This window comes from Hippocampus zosterae, chromosome 19 (assembly GCF_025434085.1).
Source record: "Hippocampus zosterae strain Florida chromosome 19, ASM2543408v3, whole genome shotgun sequence".
Classification (NCBI taxonomy): domain Eukaryota; kingdom Metazoa; phylum Chordata; class Actinopteri; order Syngnathiformes; family Syngnathidae; genus Hippocampus; species Hippocampus zosterae.
Genome location: NC_067469.1, coordinates 4,762,426 through 4,787,048, shown reverse-complemented (window position 1 = coordinate 4,787,048; position 24,623 = coordinate 4,762,426). Strand labels below are relative to the sequence as shown.

The window sequence follows — 24,623 nt, the reverse complement described above, 5'->3', positions numbered from 1 at the left end:
CCCATTAACACTTTCAGACTTATTTTTATGTGTCGTGTGATTCAAATGTCAACGTCTCGCCGTCAGACACGCCGAAAAGCGCGAGGCAGTTGCTCGGCGCTCGATTTCAAAGCCTGCTCCTTGCTTTTGCCTCCATGGCGTCGTGTCTCTGTGCTCTCTCAGTAACAGAAAGTGGCCGCCTCTCCGCCGCCGCTGCAGACTCAAAGCTCAGACTCGCTCGGCGCCTTTAACCGCCATTTTGGAGTCAGGGAACCGAGAGTCGGCAGCAGCGGCGAGAGACACGCGAAAGGGGCCACACGGGGGGGTCGAGGTGAGAGACACTGTTACGGCGAAGGAGCAATGGTGAGGGGAAGATGGCCGGGAGGGAGAAAAGAATTAAAATCACGGGGAGCACACACACGACCACGACTTGAACTTCCCCCTACAAGGACACTGGAGGCGCGGGCGGGCCGGTTAGGGCCTTGCCGCCTCCCCCGACCAGCGGGCTAGACAATTAAAGTCATTAAAGCAGTATCTTTATATATAGTTAAAGCAAAGGAGGTGGTTGCGGCCTTACAGAGACAGCGCGGGTGTGTTCACTTCATATTACTGTAATGTTATGTGAAGACTGTCAAAACCCCCGTTAGCATCCCTAAAGCTAAAGCTAATACGGCGCTAGTTATCAACCACACCGGCCCAAAGTCCACCCCACCCGGCCTATAAAATACGATCCACCCCCTGTAAGGTGAACTGATAGCATCGCCCTTCAACTGAAGTTGTTGTGATGCGATGCGGCTAACTGTTAGCATCTGAGCCGCCTTAGCTTTTTGCGACATTCCAAGCTAACCGTCCAGCAGACAGTTCAACGTTCAAGGTTAGCAACCAGCTTGCACAGGCTAACTCGGCAAGCTAACCACAACTGGATGACAATTGACAAGTTTCACTAAAGTTTAGGACCATTTTTAAAACGTATTTTCTAAATTTGCGTGGTAGGGAGTAAGTGAAACGGTGAATTTGGTGTTTCTCAAATGAGGGAAGCAAGTCTGCCTCACAGTCTTAAGGTTCGAATCTCAGGACTTCCTGTGTATTTGAAATGTTCATCTTCTCCTCGTGCCTATGTGGGGATTCTCCTCCCACACATGCATTCAAGTTTGTAAAAATTCAATAGGTGTCATGTGATTCTTTATCTACATGTCCCTTTCGATTGGCTGGCGACCAGTTCAGGGTGTACCCCACCTCCTCATAAGTCAGCTGGCATAGGCTCCAGCTCTCCTGGTACATTAATGCAGACAAGCAACAAAGAAAATGAACCGATGAATGGATCTTCTCACTCTTCTTTCATATTTTCCAAATACCTTTGTTTGTTTCTTCCCCTCATATATTTCTATTAGAAAAGTCAATATGTATTTTTCATTGAATGTTTTTGTTAGGGTTTCAACTAATAATAAATCCCATTATTTTAAAACAGGACATTATCTCAAATTGACAGTGCAGAAAACATTAATTATGATTCAGGTGTTTGTTTGGTCTGTAACATGTCAGAAAAATTTGTAATATTTTTTGTGGCCACTGTCATGCACTAATGTCTAGTATAGCAGTTTTAGCTGAATAAAATTCTTAATATTTTTCATCCACTATACATGAGTTGCATTTTTTCATAGAAAAATTTGTCATATTTTTTGTGGCCACTGTCATGCACTAATGTCTAGTATAGCAGTTTTAGCTGAATAAAATTCTTAATATTTTTCATCCACTATACATGAGTTGCATTTTTTCATAATATATTTTTTCCACATTATGTCCGTCATTCATAACTGATATTGTTGTATTTTTGGTCTTAAAAAGACCTCTTTTTTGTTTGTTTGTTTGTTTTTAAGGTAGCCAAAATAGGTCCACGTCCCATTTTTGTGTCTTGATTCTGACCCAGAACTGATTCAGACCATCAACATTGACACCTTGGTTTTCTTTTGTGAAAAAGCACATAGATGTCCTCAACTAATTCTCAACATAAATACATAAACAAATGATGGACACAATAAATGTTTTTTATTTTTTTTAAATTGAGAACTAATGAGACAAACCTCTCATAAACAGCGTAGTGGATGGCTTTTAAAAAAATTCTTTTTGATATGGAATGATCATATATGATTTTGTTTTAGGGTTCTGTGTATCCAAAATCCTGCAACCGAGGATAATGAAAGCATTTACAGAAGAGGTAGGCCCACAATTGAATTCTTTGTTTTTTTGAAGTTCCATTTTTATTTTTTGAATGAATGAGGAACCATAATAATAATAATAATAATAATAATCATTGCCACCCTTTTCAGTAAAAATCCCTGCCCGGCCGGGCGGGTGGGCGTATCCAGACTGCATGGCATCGGGGCAGGGCGGGCGGCCCGAGCCGGCCGTTGCGGCGGGTGGCTCGACGGGCCTGGCCAAACCTCTCTACCTGCAACGTTTGGAACGCTCCCTGAGGCTGGAAAGCTTTCTGCACCAGACGGCCAACATCTTCAACAGAGATGTCACTAGGTACTGTCAAACAAGTCTTCTATACTACCCTGCTGTCATTTGACCATTCTTTTCTCGAAATATTGTGATTGGGATCATCTCGGCAAAGGAGAAGTGGTCACTCACAGCAAGTCAGACAGACAACAATATTTTCGTGAAATAGTCCCTTTATGTACATCCTAGTATACACTGAGTGTATTTCCGCATTTGTGACTTTTCCAGCGATGATAGCGACGACAGCGACGATGCTTTGGGCTCTGGGCTCTCCATCGAACCCTTGATGGTGAAGAGGGAGCCATGTGACCAAGGGGAGGCCTTTGTCGAAGGCAAGCCACTCAATGGCGTTCTTCTGCAAGGTAAAGCCGTGAGACGTCCCCCTCAAGTGTCCACTCATAACATTAAATGTGATTTTCTATTTCTGTAGACCAAAAGACGGACAATGCTAACCTGTACAATTTCTCTAAAATGAAGAAGAACCGGAAATGGTTGAAGGTGATGCATATGTTTGCACTATTTTGTCCGAATGCACCCTTCCTAAATTACTCCTCATTTCTCAGAGCCTGTTGTTGAGCGACACCACCACCGACTCGGACACGGACTCGGACGACTCGGACTTCAGTATGTCGCGCGACGAGTTGCACGACATGCTGAGGCTTCACCGCTACACCAGGCAGCACCAGAACAAATTTCACACGGACCGCGAGGTAACCTGAAAAGCCACTGTGGCATAAGGGAAAATTAGGACATAGGAAGTTCCACATCGGAAATTGGCCAAAATTCCAAATTCCCATTTTTGTTGAATGCGGCATTGACTTGACATTTTTCCAACTGGTTGTGCTGCAGCTTCAGCACTACCAGTTCTACAGTACGGGCCTGCTTTCCAGTCAAGACCTCTTCTATGAGCAACAGCGCCACCTCATGGGCCCAAAGAAGAAGAAAATCAAAGAGGAGAAAAAATTCAAGGGTAAAACAATAAATTCTGACATTATCCCGATCATCTGTTAACATGATCTGTTTTTCTCCACAGCCAAGCTGAAGAAAGTGAAGAAGAAGAAGAAACGTGGCGAGGGTGACTTTTCGGATGAGGGTCTCCCTTATGTGGCCAAGACCTTCGCCAAGTTCTCACAGGACGCTCCGGTGCCCATACTGAAGAAGAAGCACCTGAGTGTGGAGCAGCTGAATGCGCGCCGACGCAAAGTGTGGCTCACTATTGCCAAGAAGGAGATCCCCAAGGTTAGGAAGGCTCATCAATTTGTATGCAATTTAAAAAGTCCCATCACATGTCACCTTCAAAAGCACAATGAAAAGGTTTCTTGCTCCATTTGTACCCTTTGGCAGTCTTTCAAGCAGAAGACATCTGCTAAGAACCTGGTGTTGACCAATGCGAAAAAGGTGAGTCCAATACACCTTGCAGATATGTTCTGATGAACCTCCCAAGAACATTCCTTTTGGCCCATCTTCAGTTGGCCCACCAGTGCATGCGGGAGGTACGGCGCGCCGCCATCCAGGCACAGAAGAACTGCAAAGAGACGCTGCCCCGTGCCCGACGCCTCACCAAGGAGATGATGCTCTACTGGAAAAAGTACGACAAGGTCGAGAAAGAGCACAGGAAGCGGGCCGAGAAGGAAGCGCTGGAGCAGCGGAAACTGGATGAGGAGATGAAGGAGGTCGGCAGAGGGCCAGTGGCTTCACAATTGGGCAGCTCGCATGCCTCCGTTTTGACACACTTTATCCGTTTCCAGGCCAAGCGTCAGCAGCGCAAGCTCAACTTCCTCATCACGCAGACGGAGCTCTACGCCCACTTCATGAGCGGCAAAGCCTCCGCCGGTTCGCCGGGCGGGGACGACGCCCAGGAGAAGATTCTCAAGAAGCTGGACGACACTAGCGCGCGGCGGCAAATCGACATCGGGGGAGGCGTGATGGTCAACGTGGGACAGGAGGACTATGGTACAACGTCTCTTATTTCGACTAAATCGTCTCAAAACATCTGAAGTGTGATTATTTGCTTTTAGACAGCGAATACTACAAGTCCCAAGCCCTGAGGAATGCACAGGAGGCCTACCATGTCCAACAACAGAGAGTGAGTTGATATCATGCCGTTTATGTATTTTTCGATTTTAGCGCCGGTTACAAGTAACAGCCAGCTAGTACAATGCTGGTCAGATCATAAAGGTTTTCATGATGTCAGAGTTTTTAGAACCAGAGGCTCACAAAAACGCCGCATTGTCAAACATAGTCAAATTCTCCATTCTCCCGCTGTAGATGCGCATGTTCGACGAAGACTCCCACGACAGCCGCTGCGCGTCCTCCTCTGCGGCCACCACCTCCGGGTTTGGCGAAAGCTACAGTCTGGCCAACCCGTCCATCCAGGCTGGCGAGGACATCCCGCAGCCCACCATCTTCAACGGCAAGCTAAAGGGCTACCAGCTTAAAGGCATGAACTGGCTCGCCAACCTCTATGAACAAGTAAGACAAGGTGTTGTTATTAAGGTTTTCAATGCTAGCCATTTAAAAGAAATTATTGATCATTACTATTCTTTTTGTTAAATAATGTTGGTGGATTAAAATGTTTGGATTCTTTGCAGGGTATTAACGGTATCCTTGCAGATGAGATGGGACTTGGGAAGACCGTGCAGAGTATCGCCCTGTTGGCCCACCTTGCAGAGGTACGTGCTCTCAAAGAACCACTATGAGCGTCTTGTTGTTATCGATTGCTCTTAAAAGCTATATGCTCTCCGTTCTTATATCGCGGTATTTATTCAGTCTACTGCTAGAAGGGAGATTAACATTACAGCATGTAGCATGTTAGCATTCTACCAATTCTCATTAGCATGGCACACAGGGCGATGTGTAAACTCTAATTGATTGCGTTTTCTCTCAGAAATGATGATCGCTAAATGCAGACTGCATGGACAGTTCCTCATTATATTAGTACTGAATTGAGCTTTTTGCTCTTTACCTTGACTTGTACGCATCTGTGGTGACCTGAAAAGTCAAGGGAAAATAAATACCGTATACACTTGAATGTCTTGTTTTTTTTTTCCATCTTAACCCAGAGAGACAACATCTGGGGCCCATTCCTCATCATCTCCCCCGCATCTACGCTCAACAACTGGCATCAAGAGTTCTCACGCTTTGTGTCCAAGTTCAAGGTGGGAATCTTTGGTACACTCATATTTCACGCCATTTGAAAGATGCTCACTAGGAGGCAGTATTCTCCCTAAATACAGTTACTGCGACTTACTGAAAATGATGTACGTGCCGCATACTGCCTCACAGAGACTCATAAGGCTGTTCCCTCCGACTCAGACAATAAATCAGCTCCAGTCTATTCTGCTAATGAGCTGTGAAAAGAGCATATTATACAATTTGAAGATAAGCTTCCTCAAGACTGACTGAAAACAATTGAGTGGCGACCGGTGTTGATTGATATAATGATGCAGAAATGCTTTTCACATCGCGTTTGTCAGCGAAGAACAGATGCAGTGATTCATGCTTGTTGCTGAGATAAAATGTTTCCCTCGGGAGCGTTGTGTTGGTTTTGTTTTTATAGGGGTGTTTTTTTATTTTTTATTTTTTGTACTAATATTGATTCACATCCCTTTATAAATATGCTACGTTCAATAGGATTTTGATCAAGGAGTCGTCTGACGTTTTGCTCTTCACCACACTGGGCGGCTCATTTTGATTCAGGACGTCTTAAGCTTAAACTGTACCCTGCAGAGATGACACCATGTGCCAGAGTTAGCAAAGCAGCCCCAGAAAATATCCAAGACCAATCTTTTTGACACCAGGCAGCACATCTCTCTCCAGAATGCCTTGATAGTCATGGGATTTCAACGATGCCCTGATAGTGTCAAAAAGTATGTGATGCAGAGAAGAACCCCCAGAACGTAACCGAGCCTCCGCCATGTTTCCCAATATGTAAAGGAAGTCTACCTACTGTGAAACATGGAATAGGCTGACCCGTGCTGTATGCGCCACAACATATCTTGAATCTGTGTACGGTCAGGCGCAAAGAAGCACAAAAATAATTTTCATGCATGTTTTCAGCATTTATTTCAGTCACACTTTCTTCCTTTTATTAATCGAAACCTGTTTGTCCCTCAGGTGTTGCCATATTGGGGGAACCCTCATGATCGCAAAGTTATTCGTAAATTCTGGAGCCAGGTAAGCAAGAGCTGAGGATGCTATCAATGTTTTTTTTTCCTTATGATTTGTAATTAAGATCTGCCACTGTGTTCTGTGTGTGTGTGTGTGTTCAGAAAACCCTCTACACTCAGAATGCACCCTTCCACGTCGTGATCACCAGCTATCAGCTGGTGGTCCAGGACGTCAAGTACTTCCAGAGGGTCAAGTGGCAGTACATGGTTCTGGATGAAGCCCAGGCGCTGAAAAGCAGTACAAGGTAAACGTGTAATTGAGTGTCCTGTTTGTATTCTTGGGGGAAAATAAAAATATTTCTCACTACTTTGGCGATTTTTAGCGTGCGGTGGAAGATCCTCCTGCAGTTCCAGTGTCGAAATAGACTTCTCCTCACGGGGACGCCCATCCAAAACACAATGGCCGAGCTGTGGGCCTTGCTGCACTTCATCATGCCCACCTTGTTCGATTCCCACGAGGAATTCAACGAGTGGTTCTCCAAGGACATCGAGAGCCACGCCGAGAACAAGTCGACCATTGACGAGAGTGAGTACTGTGTACGACGTCTGCCTGAAAATGGACACCAAGTAAATCTAAAATGTGTCTGAGCGGTTCATTCTCAATATTGCCAGATTGTGATGTCACAATTCAGCTCTTTAACATAACACAGCCACCGACAATGATTTTCTCGCACGACTTGCAGGCTAGGCTGGTAGAATATCTGCCATTACCAGGCGGTTAACACTCTGAGAAACTCTGTCATAGCAAAGCCAGAAGCTAAGGAGAGCTGCAGTGTTGTTGAATTCACAAATTGGCATTGGCCAACAGCGTTATCAGCTACTGATTGTCAACGTTGTGTTGGCTGCGCTGGTAGTATTTGCTTGCCTCCTCCCAACCTCTCCTTGCGCTGCTGCTAGTTGTCACAGTGACAAAAGTCTTCTCGCGTTGGCACATCCTGAGGTAGAATGAAAACGGGCTAATTTATTCGGTGGGTAGGGGGATTGGGTATTTCGACAAAGCATTTTTATCACTTCTTCTTGGAATTTTAAATTGTTGGCAAAAAAAAAAATATTTCTACTTAAAAAAAACATTGTTCTTTTTGTCCATTTTTAGAGTTCCACTTTTTTGCCACAGCCCCGCATTGATCTTTAACTCTTCTGTGATTCACAGACCAACTTTCGCGACTGCACATGATCCTCAAGCCTTTCATGCTGCGCAGGATCAAGAAGGATGTGGAAAACGAGCTCTCAGACAAGGTACAGCACACGCATATAGTCACACACACCAACTCATGGGTCGCCTCACACACTCACACCCCCTCCGTGGGAGTCAAAAGTTCACCACTCCCCCACATTTATCTTTCTTTTCCCTTTTCCTTTCGTCTCACGAGATTATGGTCATGTCAGACGTCGTTCTTTGGATTAATTACCTTTCTCGAATGGTGCCGCTCGTCCCTCAACCCTCCAACCCAGATTGAGATCCTGACATACTGCCAGCTGACGTCTCGGCAGAGGTTGCTCTACCAGGCCCTGAGGAACAAGATCTCCATTGAGGACCTGCTACAGTCCTCCATGGGCACGGCCCAGCAGTCCCACAGCACCACATCGTCGCTCATGAATCTAGTCATGCAGTTCAGGAAGGTACAAACAAATTCAAATTGTTAGTCAAGGTACCGCTGGATTGTTTTGCCTGGGTCGATATACAAAGAATGTCTTTTTTTTTTCTCTGCAGGTGTGCAATCACCCTGACTTGTTTGAGCGGCAGGAGACGCGCTCTCCTTTCCACATGTCCATCGTGCCCTACGTTTTGTCCAAGTTCCTCTACCGCCACGGCCTCCTCTGCGCTAACAGCCAGGCCACAGACAAGTAAGACTGGCACACGTACGCACACACACACACACACACACACACACACACATATACATCACACAGTCCAGCGCAGCACTGATCTTGACCTCACAAAATGTCTCCACATGTCTCTCGCAGGTTACTGCGTGTGCTGCTGTCTCCCTTTTCCCCAAATCATATCCAACAGTCGCTCTTTCACAGGAGAGGTGAGTGGCTGTCCAAAGTTGAACTTCCCAATTTGTTTGTTTATTGATTTTTTTTTTAACATTTGCCTTGTCAATCAACCCAGGTGACGATGCAGGAAACTGTTTTTCCTTCCTGCGTTTCATTGACGTGTCGCCGGCTGAGATGTCCAACCTCATGCTGCAAGGCACCTTAGTCAGGTTGGTGCCTAAAATAATATTTAATAAATACCCCCCCCCCCCAAAAAACATTCAAATTTTTTTCTTAGGACTGCAACGATATGAATTGTGTCATGTTAAAAAGCAACCTTCAAAATGCAATCCCTAGAAAAGTGTTTTTTAACTCTTCGTTCATATTTTTTTCATGATTATTCCCTTCCCCGCTTTCCTGGTCCTCCCATTTCCACAGGTGGTTAGCCCTCTTTCTGTCCCTGAAGGCAGCATACCGACTATATTGTCAGCAGCTGTTTGCCCTCCAGGAAGAAGGCGCGCCCTCCAACCAAGGGGGCACGCCGCGGTGTCGGACACTGTCTCGCAATGACCTGCTTTTGTGGATACACAGACCTTCGTCCTTCCCCAACACGCAAACCAGCCCTGTGCTACGGGTAAGAGGGGTTCCTGCAGCACAACTGCCAATTCAGGGTTCAGAATTGCCAATAGGTGGCACTATGCAACCATCATTTCTCTTCACCGCCATATAGCCACTCACAAATAACCACGCATTTGGCGCACGGAGATGGAAATGTGTGGTTTCACCCCCCCCCCCCCCCCCCAATAGATATCAATACCTTATGTTTGTGCTTTAGAACCTGGTCTTCACGGCCCTCAGGCCCGGCATGGTCGGGCACGCTGACGCAACCATCCACTGTCGACGTTCTGCCACCTCCCGACTGTGGCCGTGCCAGCCCGCGCTTCCGCCCAAGTTCCTGCTCGCAGCCACACCGAGGGTATCTATGTTGTGTGTGTGTGTGTGTGTGTGGGGGGGTGATATTGACATCTAAATAGCCATCTAAAGTCTGCAGTTCAATTCTCACTTTGTTTTTCATGTGTTTAAAGCCATGATCTCGTTGTGTCGGTCACCTAGGTCACGGCGGTTCCCATGGAGCGCTACTGCGCCGATCGAAGCGCCGAGCACGAGTGGCGGGTGACGCGCGTCGGCGGTGGTGCCGTCTTCAAAGAATGCTTCCTCTACGGCACGCCCGACCTGGCCTCCGACTGGCGGCGCAGGTCCGGCGCCTTCTTCCCGCAACGGCCCGGTGGCGTCATGGCCGTCTTCCCCGAGCACGGCTGGTCGTATATTCGGATACCAGGTAAGTCACGTGGCATGCGGCTATACCATAAGGAACCTGGAGCATCCACGACACTTTATTAGACACACAGGCAAACTCTTTTAAAAAGAGCGATTAGATTTTTCAATTTACACAACGTGGAGACTTCCATGTTGTGGTGTACGTATTGTTGCGCTACTCGCAGTAACGAGGAGTTGAGCTTCCCAGCTTTATTTCCTACATGCACGCACCTCCGCGGCGTGAGGGGTCCGTGGGAAATGCCACAAAAGGTCAGCTCAGGGTTGAGAGAGCGAGTAGAACGGGGCCTGTCAGCATCCTCTACCTTTGTATATGTATGTGTGTGTGGGTGTGGGTGTGTGTATGCGTTATCGCAATCGATGGCGGACGCAGACGTGCGCTCGAGCGCAGAACCTGGCTCGGCGGAGTTGCGGGTCACTCTGAGCAAAGTGGAGGCTGATGGATGTGCGGCAGGAGAGAGGCCACCACATTTGTACACACAACACTTCCCTTCTCACTGAACCGCTCACGATGATAAACGGTCACTTGTCATACTTTGTGTTGACCACCCTCCTTTTGGCTGCAAATCTCTTTGGCAGGGAGCATGAACCCACATGCTCTTTTTGTCCCTCGTTATTCGTTCTTTGAAACATTATCCGTTGATGAATTGAGGAAAGCTTAGAATGCAAAAACAAAGAAGTGCAGCAATTTAGCATCACCCATCTGTTTCGTTCGTATACCTGCTTCCGATTTGGGCTCATTTTTTTGGAGGATTCTGCCAAAGTACGACCCCTAGATTTCGTGAAAAATTTTGCCTCAAGCCAAGAGTGCTGACCACCTCTTTGATTTTTTTTTTTTCACACCGGCTGTTATTATAGATATGTTCGTCCAATTTGGTGTCCAAATGCGAAGCTGTCCCCCCCTCTACAGACGTTGCTACCCAGTGATTTTTGTGAGGTTTTGTTTTGACCAGCGAAAAGAACATGACTAGAATAGATCAAGATGAGTTTTCAGAAACATATTTTTACCTACATACAGCGTACTTTTTAAATGGACAATGTGGTGATTAATAAGACACATCAATGCAACCGCATGAAAATTAATGATCCCACCCCAAAGAAAAAAGAAAAAAGCCTTTTTGTCGCTTGCTTTTCTTGTAAGTGTTTTTGTGCCACAGTGTGAAAGCAAAAACAAGGATTTGCGTGTCACTGTGAGAACCGTCTAAGCGCTCTTGTGAAGTTACGAGGAGGCGGACAAAGCCAGGAAGTTGATGTACTCCTCATTGTTCAAGCGCTTCGTTGGGTAACACTATTCGATGCTGTGTGTGTGTGTGTGTGTGTGTTGGCCAAGTCTGCGAAGAGTCCTTTCAAACTCCTCCATGTGTTGTGTCCCGACTTGCAGCCGTGTGTTTCGTGGTCCGTGAGGCAATCTCGGGCCTTTCTTTCTGTGCGTCCCAGTCTGCCGCTTCTTTCTCAGCCTCGGGAGGAAGGAAGTGACCCAACGGCGCGGCACCCGTCCTCCTCCGAACACATTGTTGCCACATCAAGGCTCAAGATATTGTACAGTAGCCCGGCCGAAGTTTCCCAGCCCCCCTCCCCCACCCTCCCCACACGTATCAGAACAAACGGCAGGGCTTGAATGACTGTTTGTTTTAACCAGCGTGGCGTGAGTACGATGGTATCAATCGAGGAATCTAATCAAGGGCCTTATTAAGGAATGAATCCGCACAGGAGGGAAAAAACAAAGCCCGTGGGGCACTTTACAGTATGCATTTTTGCTCACATTTTGAAACAGTTCCCAGGTGTTTTAATAACATGTTTGTGATGTGCTTTCATCCCTAAGTCGCGTTATCGCATCGTGTACGGTCGCTGTAAATTTAATCACCCAGAGTGAGACTCAGCACAGGGGTAAGGCCGAAGTGTTTCCTGGAAGCACTTTGAAAAAAAATTAAGCGAGGCAAGTTAATTTCTATGTCGCCATTCACCTGTAAGGCAAATCCATAGTGCATGACAGTGGGAAGGAAATATAGGGTTTAAAAAAAAAAAGCAACATTAAATGAAAAGATGACATTCAATGTGAAATCATAACAAAAGTAGGCTAATTGACAGGATGAAACAAAACAATAAAAGCAAAAATGAGATCACACTATAGTTCTAATTTATTTACTATTAGTTACACTATGTTCTCAATTCCTTTTGAGTCCTATTGAGCAGAAACTCGATGTGGCGTAGCCAAGCGGTGCGAGAAGCGAAAAAATATCTCTAATGTTCGGTTTTATTTACTTTTTTTCCAACTCTTTGCTTATGGATGCAATTTGTATTGTTTTTTGCTTTTTTCTTTCCCCCCAATTCTCATTTTATTAGTCAATGGGAATACATAGAAAACATGTCCTGTTATGAAACACAACTGTGTTGCTCTCACGCTTAAGGATTTATTTGCGGAACATTCCAGTGCGACACCAAAATAACCTTCCGCTGCTGTCTTTGCGTCTCCTGCGCCACCGACGGTAATTATAAGACCCCCCCCCCACCCCCTTCTCCACAAAATCACCAGCTTCTCACGAGGCTGCGCCAATTGACAGATCATGGGCGTGATGAGATGTTGTGACGTTGAGGAAAACGTTTTGCAGCGTTCAAACGATTGTATTTGTAATGCGTAAGCGAGCATCAATCGTGTCCATGGGAGAGAGATGCCAGCTCGACCCATGTCGAGGGCTGTGGGAAGTGTAGCCCGGCTTTCCTGTCCCTTCAAAGGAATGCCGCTGGTGGGTAAAAAATGGCAGGAAGCGCTCTGATAGAGGGAGGAGGCACAGATCAACACGGCCGGGCAGCCGCGCTTTAGTTTCATCTGACTGGCACCGTTGACCCCTCGATGGAATTTAGTCCAAAACAAAATGTCCAGCTCAGCAAGTTGGAGGCCCAAAACAAAAGCCAGTAGATGGTAGACAGATCAAGTCTCGAAGTCGACTGAAGGGGGAGACATTGCCCACACGATTATCACGGTCCCGTGGTTTTTTTTGTATTTTTTTATTTTTTTTGTGGTCAAACCTCAGTACTGTAATTGACTCCAATGACAGAGTCAGTTCTGTGGCGAGACACCCGGAAAGTCTTCATCAGGCTGCCGCGCTGTTGCCTCCATGTTTGTGGCCAAGCAGTGGCGTCACGGTCTTCCCGGGTTTCCGCATATACATTTTTAGAGGGCGAATCACTTTGGCATCCCACATGAGAACCCGGTACATTTGGTACGCTAAATGGAATGTGCTGTAATCTTTCACTTACTTATGCTAATAAAGCAAATATTATGCAAAACTATATATATATTTTTGCATAATATTTGTGTATTTTTTATTACATGCTGTCTTAAAGTGAGTATCTCATCAACATTTTTGTATTTTCTGTCCAATATTTTGTCGTGGCATTCTTATTTTGCCTTGTAAGATTTCCTTTCTCAGTCTGTGCAACGTTCATAACCTGGGGCCCCCTTGTCAATAAGTTCCCGATACACGCTAGCGTCCAAAACCCGCACGCATCTGTCTCCAAAGACCCTGTTCTGCCATCGCCACGACTAAATTAAGTTTAAGCTTTCCTGTCGATGGTAGCAAAGTTGCGCCTGGCTAATATTTCCATCAATTGTAGTGCCTAACAAGTATTGCCCATTGACTTATTGATCGGGCTGTATAATGTATCATGATACAGTGAGGGCCTGACAGCAGATTCGATCGAACCTTTGACCCCCATCTGTCTCCATTTCTCACATAACCGACCATCCATCATCTTTCATCGAGGAGATCGGCCACCCCTCTCCAAGCTTTCCAGAGGGGTTGGAGGGTGGTGGTTACAGGACAGGACGAGAAAGGCCGGTGTGGCGTATTAATGAAATTAGCGCCGTTAGTTGGTTTGGAAGCATTAGGCTCCAGGCTCCGGGGCTTGGCCGGGGGTTAATTAGCTGGCAGCAGGCCTCTAATTGGGTCAGGACCGTGTCAGGCCTCTGGCTCTGGCCCTGCAGGGATTGGATTACACTGTCGGGGGACAGGCAGCCAGGGGGGCTACGGGGGTCTTTTCTTTTGGTGACGGAGGATGGTGAAGGAGCTGTAGGGGGTATGGAGGGTAGAGAGGAGGGACGACGCGGCTTAATCTGCCAGCAGGATGCACGGGCGGGAGGGGCTGCCTGGGTTTAACACCCCTTTTAGACTGGATTGGATTGGAGTGTGTTTCTGTTGGGGGGGTGGGGGGGGGGATGCTGGTACTGTGAAAGCAAGGCAGGTGGTGAAGCTTGATATGTGTATCCACGGCAACAGCAGAGTGGTGTGACACCAAATGGGATTTGTTTGCATTTTGGGGTGTGGCGGTCGCTATGCTGTCATCTCTGGTTCACTACTTGTTTTTGTGATGTTATGTTGTTGAAATTATCATTTTAAAAAAGTTCCTTTGTATGCGAGGTATATGTCATGATGCGGCGACATACCTGGCCGTAGTAAATTCGTAATTCGACGTAATTTCAATGAAGTAAATATTTGTATAAAAAGCGCCTCTCGGGCGTAAATTAATCAAATATAAAACAGTATGCTTGAACTGTTGTGCACGGAATCCATTGTAAACTGAGGATTTTTTTTAGATTCTCCATTTTAGTCCCGTACCTTATGTCTTATTGTTAAATATTTGAGTAATTTGTTGTATTTTTTTGTCAGCGTTCTATTGGTCTTCTCGAAATGCAGTAAGATACCACAAGATGGCGCTGAAGTTCTGTCTCAAATAGGAAACGGTGTCTTGTATGTTTGAGTGATAAAGGTGCATCTCGACTGAGAGACTGACTGGTTGTCTGTTGGGGCATCAACAAGTTTCGTCTGTGTTCTTAGTGGACGTTACAAAAAAATTTCGCCACGTGGATTTCCGATGTTTTTGTCCAAAATTAAATGAGTAAGCCATTTATTTTTAAAGCTAATGTTGTCAGATGAAGACGCGTGAAGTGTTTTTGGATTATAGTTGACATTTATATGAAATAAATTGGGAATTGGAAAAACCTCTTGGGGGTATGTCAAGTCCTTGTGATCTTTCGCAATTCGCTGTGGGATTCAGAAAATAAGTCTAGTCATACTAGATAGGCTTATCGACATTATTAAAGTTCAAAATATATTTCACAATTCTAATTCATTTTAATCTGATAAAAGCCCTTCTCTAAATCAGGCCATCTGTGTACAAAAACCCTAAGTAGAATACTGGGCGGAGACGAGCCGCATAAATAGTGATGACTTCATCTTCTTGGCTCTGGCTCTTGACGCTTTGTAGGGCTGCGTTTGGGAACGATGCGTCTTTGGGATTTCTTTTGTTTTCATCAAAGATTGACTTTGAGATATCTTGTTCAGATCCTCACTTTCGGCCTTGTAACGAATCATCTTAAATGTCAGCAACAGAGTCTGGAAGCATCAAACGTAATATGCTAAGTAGCAACAGATTGCTGGCTGGAGCCAAGAAGGACTGCTTGCGCAAAGCAACACCAGTTGTGGATTTAAATCTAGTCGGGCGGCACATGGCTGATGCTTTCCTCATCCCCTTTCATTTATTATAAATCATTAATTCACCGGACTGGATTTTTAAAAAGCATTCACTTTAGGCTTCTTTAAACTTACAAAAACACAACCGGATAAAAAAGACCAATTGCTTGCTCTTCATCTAATGCTAAGAAACATCTCAAAATTGAGCTCATCCCCTTTCCCCGCGACCGACAAGGACTGAGTCCGGTGACCCAGAGGTGAGCCCCCCCTATCGCTCCCCAACTCCCCCGGGTGTTTCCCCTTGTTCATCGCTTCTATTAGTTCCTCTTTAACACCTCTGCAGGCCCTGACCTTGTTTGGGCGACTGCCCCGAAAGGTCGCAGGTCGTGGTTCAATCGTAGTGCACATTAGCATCGAATGCTGCAAGTCGCGGAGGAAAAGGGGTTGAGGGTTCCGTTGGGCTCTACCACCTGTGATACGACGACAATATGAGTGTGCCCACCTCTGTCACCTGCGACGCTTACAACATGCAACCGTTCAGTGAGATGTTTGAAGTCCTCTCAGCATATCGGCACTAAATATTAGTCGTTCTTCGCAGAGGATGAAGAATATCACTGGCAGTGCTGTTATGTTTGGCCATCCTGATGGGTTCATTCCATCGCTTAAAGGGTTTGGGGACTGCAACATACCGTAGATGAAGAGTTAGCATGAAGCTAGCTGACTGAAAGACTGTCTTGTACGTTACAACAAAGGTGTGCAATAGCAATAAAAAGCAGCCCCGCTTAAATATCGGCATCATTTTGAGATTTACAATGGGTGCCGTGTGCTCACAGTTGAATCGGAGCCGGCTCTCCCACAGGGACTCCCTGGCCTGACCCTGGCAACTGACCTCGGAACAGACCAGGTGGGGGTGAGGTGGGGGGAGTCTACGGTCAGCAGGTGGGCGGCGTCGCGCGACCCGCTGTTGTTCGGATGGCATTATTGCCTCATCAAGTGGACTTTTTCCACACTCGCCGGAACGTGGGCCTCCGCCAACTGTTCGGTCCATTTTTCTTCTCTTGTCATTGAAGGATGTATCTCACCTCTTTTTTCTTTGCACTTTTCTCCCACTTGTATTCTCCCGCCCTGCTCCCTATTAGCAGCCCAGTGAATAAGGCCCGAGGGTTCTTTAACCGATCAGCCTGCTTTAAGAGGATTGAACCTCACCGAGCTGATCTGCTCTGGTGAAAGGGGCCTTTATCCGCGAGAAGATGGCTTATTGAGGACTTGCATTGATTGGCAGGATTGTGGATGACCTACGAATGAAGACGCTTTTCTTTGAGTAGAGGGCAGACTTACTTAAATGTATACAAGGGCTCCTTGGTTGTTGTTTTTTTGTTACGAAGGGCGCGCAAGAAAGAAGGCCCGCTCAATTCAGCCCTTACATTTATTTTTGATTTGAATGTTTCATATTTATGTATGTTCATGATGGGGAAAAAAATGAACATGAAAAATACAATATGATTTTTTTGGGGGGGAAAATACAGATATGTTATAAAGAACTACAGAATATTATGACAAAAATATGTTTTAAAAAATCTACTAGTGAAAAAATGGTCAAATATTTCAGAGTATTAGAAAAAAAATTAAGAAAATGCCTGGTTGAAAAAAAAAAGTTGAATCATCTGTGTGTCTTTTCCACGCAGATAAGGAGAGCCTCATCACGGAAAGTGGCAAGCTTCACATCCTGGATATCCTGCTGAGTCGACTAAAGATCCAGGGACACAGAGTCCTCATCTATTCCCAGATGACCCGCATGATCGACCTGCTCGAGGTAGCAAGGCGCACATGCACCACACACTGCTCAATCAATCCTTTCTTAAACTTCACCCATTTACAAGAACTCACTCAAAATCTCACCCTTCGTGCAGTGAAGAAGCATCCATTGTGGTTGAACAATCCTAGTTAGGATTCATCGATACGTCCCACCTTAATGTTGTCATTAAGATTCATGCATTATTCATTGCAGACAAATGCCCATAAAAAAACGTGACTGTCAGGTGCAACTAAGCCTTTTGTTTTAAGAAGTACCCCCCTCCCCCCCTCCACTGCCCTCTAATCAGCCTGCCGGTCCCTCGTTAGCGCACTCATTAGGTGTATAATTAACAGGTCCGGGTTAACGAGCAGGGTCTCATCTGGAGGGGACATGGAAGAAGCCAGATGGGTGGGGGGCGGGGGGAGTGGCGGAGTGGGCGACAGGAGTGGCAAGAGCCCCTGGGGGGTTGAATCTAAGACAAAAAGGGAGAGGGATGAGATGAAATAGAACGATCGACAATGTTTTTTCTCTTGACTGAATATCGACCCTATTGCCGACAGACGCCAAAGACTTTTATCAAGATCCTTTAAAAAAAAATCCGCTTTTATAAACCCTTTCATGCACCCTGTAACCTGATAACACGATCAGCTGTCCACTGTAGTGATCGCTGGCCCTCAGATGGTTAATACAGTACAGGCAATTATTTAAAATAAATAAACCAACAACAGATTCCACTCTATAAACATTGTACATCTATTTTATAAACTTACAGTAATGACACAATGTTCAATATGTGTGAACAGTTTTTGTCACACTTTGCATCAATTCAATGGCCATTGTGCTGCTCCTGCTGCCGTACTCGTCTTGGCCACCTGGGGGCAATATAAGAAGAACAGACGTATACTGTACACTGAGATGGTCTCAGCACTTTGGGCTGGGAAAAAAAAATGCAGGGAGCGCCTGGCATAGCAGGGACGCAGGGAAAAAAAACAGCGTTGAGAAAACGCTCATTTGCCAGTGACCTCATACAGTAATGGATGGCGGTGACAGCATCCTCTCGGCTAATGGGTTAAAGAGCCCTCCCACCCCAAATGATGCATTGGAGCCACCCCGGCCGGCTTCTGGGGCCCGTCGCAGATGGAGTTGATGAGCGAAGGAGCGCTCGATGCTAATCTCTGTCATTAGCATCGTTGTTTTTGTCGCCGGTCGGCTGCTCACTCCCGTTGACGCGGTGTCGCCGAGGTGATGGATCATGGAGACCTGGGTGGCCCGGAGAAGGAAAACATTGCTGCCCAAAGCGCCGCGAGGCTATTTCTCACGGGTTCTTGAAATTCTTGCAAATGTTGAGATATCGGCGCTGGAATGAAGCGTTAACTTCGAACGGTTGTGTTTCAAGAAATAACATCAAATGTAACAATTTTGGAGTAGAGCCGAGCTGCGTCGGAAAAGTTTCAGGACACAAAAGCGTTCATCCTAAACTACAAACTTTGAGTTTGGCCCTCAGTCGCGGCCACGATTAACCAAGAAGTCAAGTTAAATTTATTTCTATAGCCCTTAAGCACAGAAAAGCCTCAAAGTGCTTTCACATGCCCACAGTTGGGAAATATTAACGACATCCCCTGATCTTGACCCCCAGGAGTGCAAGAATCCCCTGCCACCCCAAAAAAAAAAGAAGTCTACAAAGAGATTCTGCAGAGTTTCTTCCTTACTCACACGACCTCGCTCTGTGTGATTCTTAAGATTGCTACCGACATCAGAAATGAAGATGCAAATCCAAAGGCGGCGTTTTGGTGAGCGCTAAAGTAGCCTTCACTCGGAACAGATGGGCCAGTTGGGATGGCAGCCAGAGAGATGAGCGCTGGCCTTGTCGTGACTTTGGTTTCGAGAGGGAGGGTGGGGGGCTTACGTCGTGTAAAATCCTGGCTATCATCAGTAATGACTCGAAAGGTTTTGATGCGACGCTGACCGTCATGTTTCACAGCGGGGAGGTCAGAGGTTCGAGGGGGGGAGTGGGGTCGCGCTGAAAAAGGCAGATCAACATGTCACCTCATCACTGCTATTTGCGTTGACCCCTTTGCTCTTTAGCCCCCCCCACCACCACCACCATCCCACCCTCCTCTCCAACAGCTTGGCAGACCTCTGTGCAGATAGGATGTTGACTTCAGTGTGGCTTGAAACGACATCAAAATAATCCACTATGGAGGACCACTAAACATGAATTTCTAAAATTTTGTTTCAAGGTTTTTGGTAAAAGATGACCTTTAGTTATTCAATCATGCGAGTTTTTTTTTAAACAATGTGTGTACCCTTACAGTTGAATTTCTTCTTGTTTTCTTGACCATTTGCTCCTCCGTTGTCCGTCCCAGGAGTACATGGTTTACCGCAAGCACACCTACATGCGACTGGACGGATCCTCAAAGATCTCCGAGCGTAGAGACATGGTGGCGGACTTCCAGAGTCGGTGGGTGGATATTTGTTCCAGACTAGTTCCTCTCACTTCAATCCAAAAAGCCTCCCATTGCGTGACGTGTTTGCATCAGCTCAACGCAATTTCGACTGTCTCCTCCCCTCCGTCTCACGATTTCCTGTTAGGACGGACATCTTTGTATTCCTGCTCAGCACCAGAGCCGGCGGGCTTGGCATTAACCTGACCGCAGCGGACACCGTAAGTCACAGTTACATTACTAGACTACACTAGCATAAAAGTGATCAAATACTGTACAGTGCAGGTGATCAACTCACGGCCTGGGGGCCCAGATCCGGTCTGCGACATCATTTTATGCGACTTACGTGATCAAACCTTCACACTACATCCCAAGCGACAGCAAACTCAAACATCTGTCGTTCAAGCCAGCTTTCTCCACCTCATCGTCGTCATTCTGTTCCAGGTCATCTTCTACGACAGCGACTGGAACCCCACCGTAGACCAGCAGGCCATGGACCGGGCCCACCGGCTGGGTCAGACCAAGCAGGTGACCGTCTATCGACTCATCTGCCAGGGGAGCATCGAGGAGCGCATTCTGCAGCGGGCCAAAGAGAAGAGCGAGGTCCGTGATTAAGATGTCAGTCACACGCTGGTGAAGTTGAAATCATTCTAACAGCGTCTCTGTGGTTAGATCCAAAGGGTGGTGATATCCGGAGGTAACTTCAAACCTGACACACTCAAGCCCAAGGAGGTGGTCAGCCTGCTGCTGGATGATGACGAGCTAGAAAAGAAACGTGAGGGGTTTTTTTTTCTCTCAATCTCTAATTAAGACGAGGGCGGCCCGGTAGTCCAGTGGTTAGCACGTCGGCTTCACAGTGCAGAGGTACCAGGTTCGGTTCCAGCTCCGGCCTCCCTGTGTGGAGTTTGCATGTTCTCCCCGGGCTGGCGTGGGTTTTCTCCGGGTGTTCCGGTTTCCTCCCACATTCCAAAAACATGCGTGGCAGGCTGATTGAACACTCTAAATTGTCCCTAGGTGTGAGTGTGAGCGTGGATGGTTGTTCGTCTCTGTGTGCCCTGCGATTGGCTGGCAACCGATTCAGGGTGTCCCCCGCCTACTGCCCGAAGACTGCTGGGATAGGCTCCGGCACCCCCCCGCGACCCTAGTGAGGATCAAGCGGCTCGGAAGATGAATGAATGAATGATAATTAAGACGTGCAAAAATCTCAAAATGTATTTGGGGATTCCCATTTCTGTGTGTGTAGTGCGCCAGAGACAGGAAGAGAAGCGGCAGCAAGAGGAGAGCAGCAAGGTCAAGGAGCGCAAGAGGAAGAGGGAGAAGTATGCTGAGAAGGTAAGACCGCCAGGGTTTAAAAGGGTTGGAAAATTTCCATGGGAAGTTAAGGTGGGGAATTTTGGAAATATTCCAAATTGGAAACTATTTTTTTGTTACCTTGTGGGACATTTTTCATCAAAAAATGGTGGTTGAATTCCAATTACTTAGGCTCTGGGGGTTCACGACGTTCTATGACGATGGTGATGGTGTACAAGTGATTTTGACACCCGGCGAAGCGACCTGTGAGGTCAGGGAGTCATTAGCCGTCCTCCATGGAATTGCATATCCGATGTCCACACAATCTGGACAGTAGTTGATATCCATATGCGCGCTGGAAAAGCTGAGTTAGCTCCTTTTGGAAAATTTGGCTCCATTCATCATAACCTGGCGCTTTGAATTTTGATGGAATCTCATGAGATTGTAGAGGCTGGACACTTTTTTGTGTATGTGTGTGTGACAGAAGAAGACTGAGGAATCTGAGATCAAGAGGAGGAAGGAGGCAAATGTGGTCACCTTGCACGCGCCCTCGGCCGACAACTCCAACTTGTCGGCGGACGGCGACGACTCCTACATCAGCGTGGAGATGGACTCGGCCATGCCCAGCCCCTTTAGCGAGGTGAGGCCCAAGGGGAATTGTGAGGTCACGTCTCACATCCAACAACTTGCGTCGTGTCTCATTCTTCATATTGTCCTTACAAATTCTGCTTCTCATTTCCTTTTTCCATCCTCTCTTCCGTTTGCTCCCGATACCAACCCCTCAACGGGTCAATTCCCTTTCTTAATTTTCCTGGTACCGGGCCCTATCCCCTGAACCCTACGTATGTATCCTGACCCCCAGCCTGTGTGCTTGTCTCCGTGTGCTCCTTTCGGCCATCAGATCTCGCTGAGCAGCGAGCTCCAGCCCGGCTCGCTGCCGCCGGACGCCGAGGCGGACGAGAGCAGCAACGACATGCTGGTCATCGTGGACGAGCCGGTGACTTCGGCGCCGCAGTCACGAGCCACCAACTCCCCCGCCTCGATATCCGGGTCCGTCTCGGACAACATGAACGGTACACTGCTCCCGTGCTCAAGCACGGTTCATCATCTGTGCCCCTGCTATATTATGTTCTTTTAAATACAATATTATCCACACTTCTGTGTCACATCATTGTTGATGTTTTACGTTACGTGTTCTGTTGTTTTATTGTTATGTGAAATATTCTGGAAAGCGCTTTGTTACTCCTGCAGCTGCTGTGAAAGTGCGATATAAAGATGTATTACATTGTAAAAAAAAAAAATCCAAAAATAGTAGATGAAAATTAAAGAAATGGTTTTAATAGACCAAAAATACCAAACATTAGGCAAAAAGAAATTATATTACAGTACAGCCATTAATATACGGGATATTAAGGATTAACGATTGTACATTTTGCTCTCCTGTTCAGGTATTTTGACCTCGGATACCGTCAGTCCGGGCAGAGGGAGGTCGGGCCGTTGTCGAGGGCGCCCTAAAGGATCTGGTGGTGGGCCCAAGTCCGGAGGTAAAGGCCGCGGACGCAAGTCAACAGCGGGCAGCGCGGCGGCGATGGCGGGAGCCATGGCAGGCGCGGCAGCCGCCTCGGCAGCGGCATACGCCGCTTACGGCTACAGTGTTTCCAAAGGTTGGTGTGATGGAATTAAAAAAAATAAAAATGTCTACAAATGGTGGTTGAAGCGCTCTCATGTTTCACTCCTCTTCCAGGTGGCCTGGCTGTTTCGAACCCACTGCCTTCCGTCGGTCGCCCCGGTCCCGCCTTTAACCCCGCCAGAAGCTCACCTCCGCAGGTCAAGGGCGTCGGCACAGCTGCCGCTCCAAGCCCCGGCAAGCAGCTGGTTCACGGACACCACCAGCTTGTCAGGAAGAGTAAAGGACCTCAGTGATGCACTCATCGAAGTGCGCATTAGACCACACGATTGACCTAATCTCACTGTGATCTTTGAAATGCCACCCACCCCCTCGCCCCCATCCACAATGGTGCCTAAACCAATAAACAGTACAGTATTAATTTCAAGACAACTGCTTATTGTCGCAAATCACCTTCCAAGCTTATTTTTAATGTGGTCAAGTACTTCTCCCCAGATTCTCCTCCAGACTTCCAAGGGCTGTCCACTGAACAGAGCGACGCGCTCCTTGTACATCAACAACCCGAATCCACTAGGTTATTTAACAATTTTGCGGACCACCCTCCATTTCACTACTGACTCCAAATGTTTGCAGCTTTTTTACTGAAAAATATCCTACTTTTTTAATCCCTGAAGACAAGCGTGGCAGGTCTTCACATTGGGACACTCAAGCCAGCAGGATTTCTATCAATTTTTCTGTTCATTGTGTCCTGTAAAAATGTTCCAAAATGAGTTTCAAATGACAAATGCTGCTAATGGAAAATGAATTATTTCAACGCAAAGAGTTTGTGGTCTAGGAATTAAGTTATTTCAGTTTAGAGTAGCCAATTTGCTGTAACTGTGAATAGGACATTCACTTGTAAAATCTGTGTACATTGTATCGAAGTCACTATATATCTGCTGTATCTATATTTTTGGGGGGAGGGGGGGCAGCTCCTGCGCTTGACGCACATGGGTCTATTTTGGTGTTGTGTGAGTGCCCATAATAGGCTTGTGTTGAAAATGTGACGACAAGTAGATGTTCCCCTGTATCATATATACAGTATATAAACACAAATTCATGTGTGTACATAATGATGAGGGCGCCGTCGTTTTTGGCTTCCACCTATGCCCTCCTGTCTATTTTTATAAGTCACGTGTATATTATGAACAAATGGATCTGTCATTTTCATAACAGGAAGAATCATGTGGAAATAAAGAGTGCTAAATCCGTCATGTGTTTTATCATGTCTGATATGCTGATTTGGAATCAAGATACAGTAATACTACAAACCGATTCATGCCATTAGAGTCATGGAAACATAAAGGGAATGTGTGTGGAAATATGCAGTTTTGTGAGACTTTAACATGTTATTTTCTCAATTACCACAGGATGGGGTTGTAGTTGATGAGATTATAATAATGTCCATGGTCCTTTTTTGGGGGGGGGGGGGGGGAGTACAATACAAATACTTTGATTTGATCCAGTTTTTTAAAAATGATCAGATGTAAAAGCATAAAATAAAAGTATAAAATATATATTAAAATTACAAAACCATTAGGGGTAAAGACAAAACTAATACAAGTATGGGCGTTTAATATTTTTTTTTAATTCACGCAACAAAATGTCGGACTACATTTCCCACAATCCTCAACTGTCTTCAAACTCATGTTTTGCACGGTCGCTTGCTTCTCACACCGGTTCTTAATTGAGCTTACACAGGTAAGACGTCCAACGAATGTATGAAATGCACGAAACAGTTCTATGTATGACATTTATCACATTTCTTCGCCCCCCCTCCCCTCGCAATGCGTTTGGATACAAACAGGAGGGGTTTTAGTAACATTTGTGTTTGTGTGTGCGTGTGTTTGTGTGTGTTCTACCATCGAGTTCGCATGCTACCGTTAACGAATTATTTCGGACATATTTTTATTTCCAAAGGAAACTGCCAGACAACCGCAATGGGGACTTTCATGGAGCCTGCTCACAACAAACAGGTGATAAATTGAATGA

The 24,623-nt window shown here is 46.3% G+C and overlaps 1 protein-coding gene across 2 annotated transcripts; it reads left to right on the top strand.

Annotated features, from left to right (window-relative positions):
• Window positions 1-150: 150 nt before the first annotated feature.
• On the top strand, window positions 151-23,843 carry ino80 (INO80 complex ATPase subunit). Of its 2 annotated transcripts, none has more exons than XM_052052940.1 (36): window positions 151-310; window positions 2,139-2,194; window positions 2,307-2,508; window positions 2,710-2,843; window positions 2,912-2,979; window positions 3,045-3,191; window positions 3,331-3,451; window positions 3,515-3,720; window positions 3,826-3,879; window positions 3,951-4,154; window positions 4,230-4,434; window positions 4,500-4,567; window positions 4,750-4,953; window positions 5,073-5,153; window positions 5,544-5,639; window positions 6,598-6,657; window positions 6,753-6,895; window positions 6,974-7,176; window positions 7,801-7,886; window positions 8,103-8,270; window positions 8,362-8,495; window positions 8,616-8,683; window positions 8,767-8,860; window positions 9,069-9,264; window positions 9,466-9,606; window positions 9,744-9,969; window positions 17,122-17,249; window positions 19,598-19,692; window positions 19,824-19,896; window positions 20,120-20,278; window positions 20,348-20,450; window positions 20,919-21,007; window positions 21,453-21,605; window positions 21,867-22,038; window positions 22,414-22,629; window positions 22,710-23,843. In XM_052052940.1, the coding sequence occupies exons 3-36, from the start codon at window positions 2,351-2,353 to the stop codon at window positions 22,886-22,888; spliced, it is 4,632 nt and encodes a 1,543-aa protein (XP_051908900.1). In that variant the 5' UTR covers window positions 151-310; window positions 2,139-2,194; window positions 2,307-2,350; the 3' UTR covers window positions 22,889-23,843. The 2 variants fall into 2 exon arrangements, with proteins under 2 accessions (XP_051908900.1, XP_051908899.1); XM_052052939.1 differs by having other exon boundaries at window positions 21,450-21,605.
• The last annotated feature ends 780 nt before the right edge of the window (window positions 23,844-24,623 follow it).

Bases quoted from the DNA above. Each gene is read 5' to 3' on its own strand.
- ino80 (XM_052052939.1), top strand. From the start codon at position 2,351: ATGGCATCGGGGCAGGGCGGGCGGCCCGAGCCGGCCGTTGCGGCGGGT. The intron at 5,640-6,597 runs GTGGGAATCTTT...TTTGTCCCTCAG, and splicing joins GCTTTGTGTCCAAGTTCAAG to GTGTTGCCATATTGGGGGAA. The intron at 19,897-20,119 runs GTAAGTCACAGT...ATTCTGTTCCAG, and splicing joins ACCTGACCGCAGCGGACACC to GTCATCTTCTACGACAGCGA.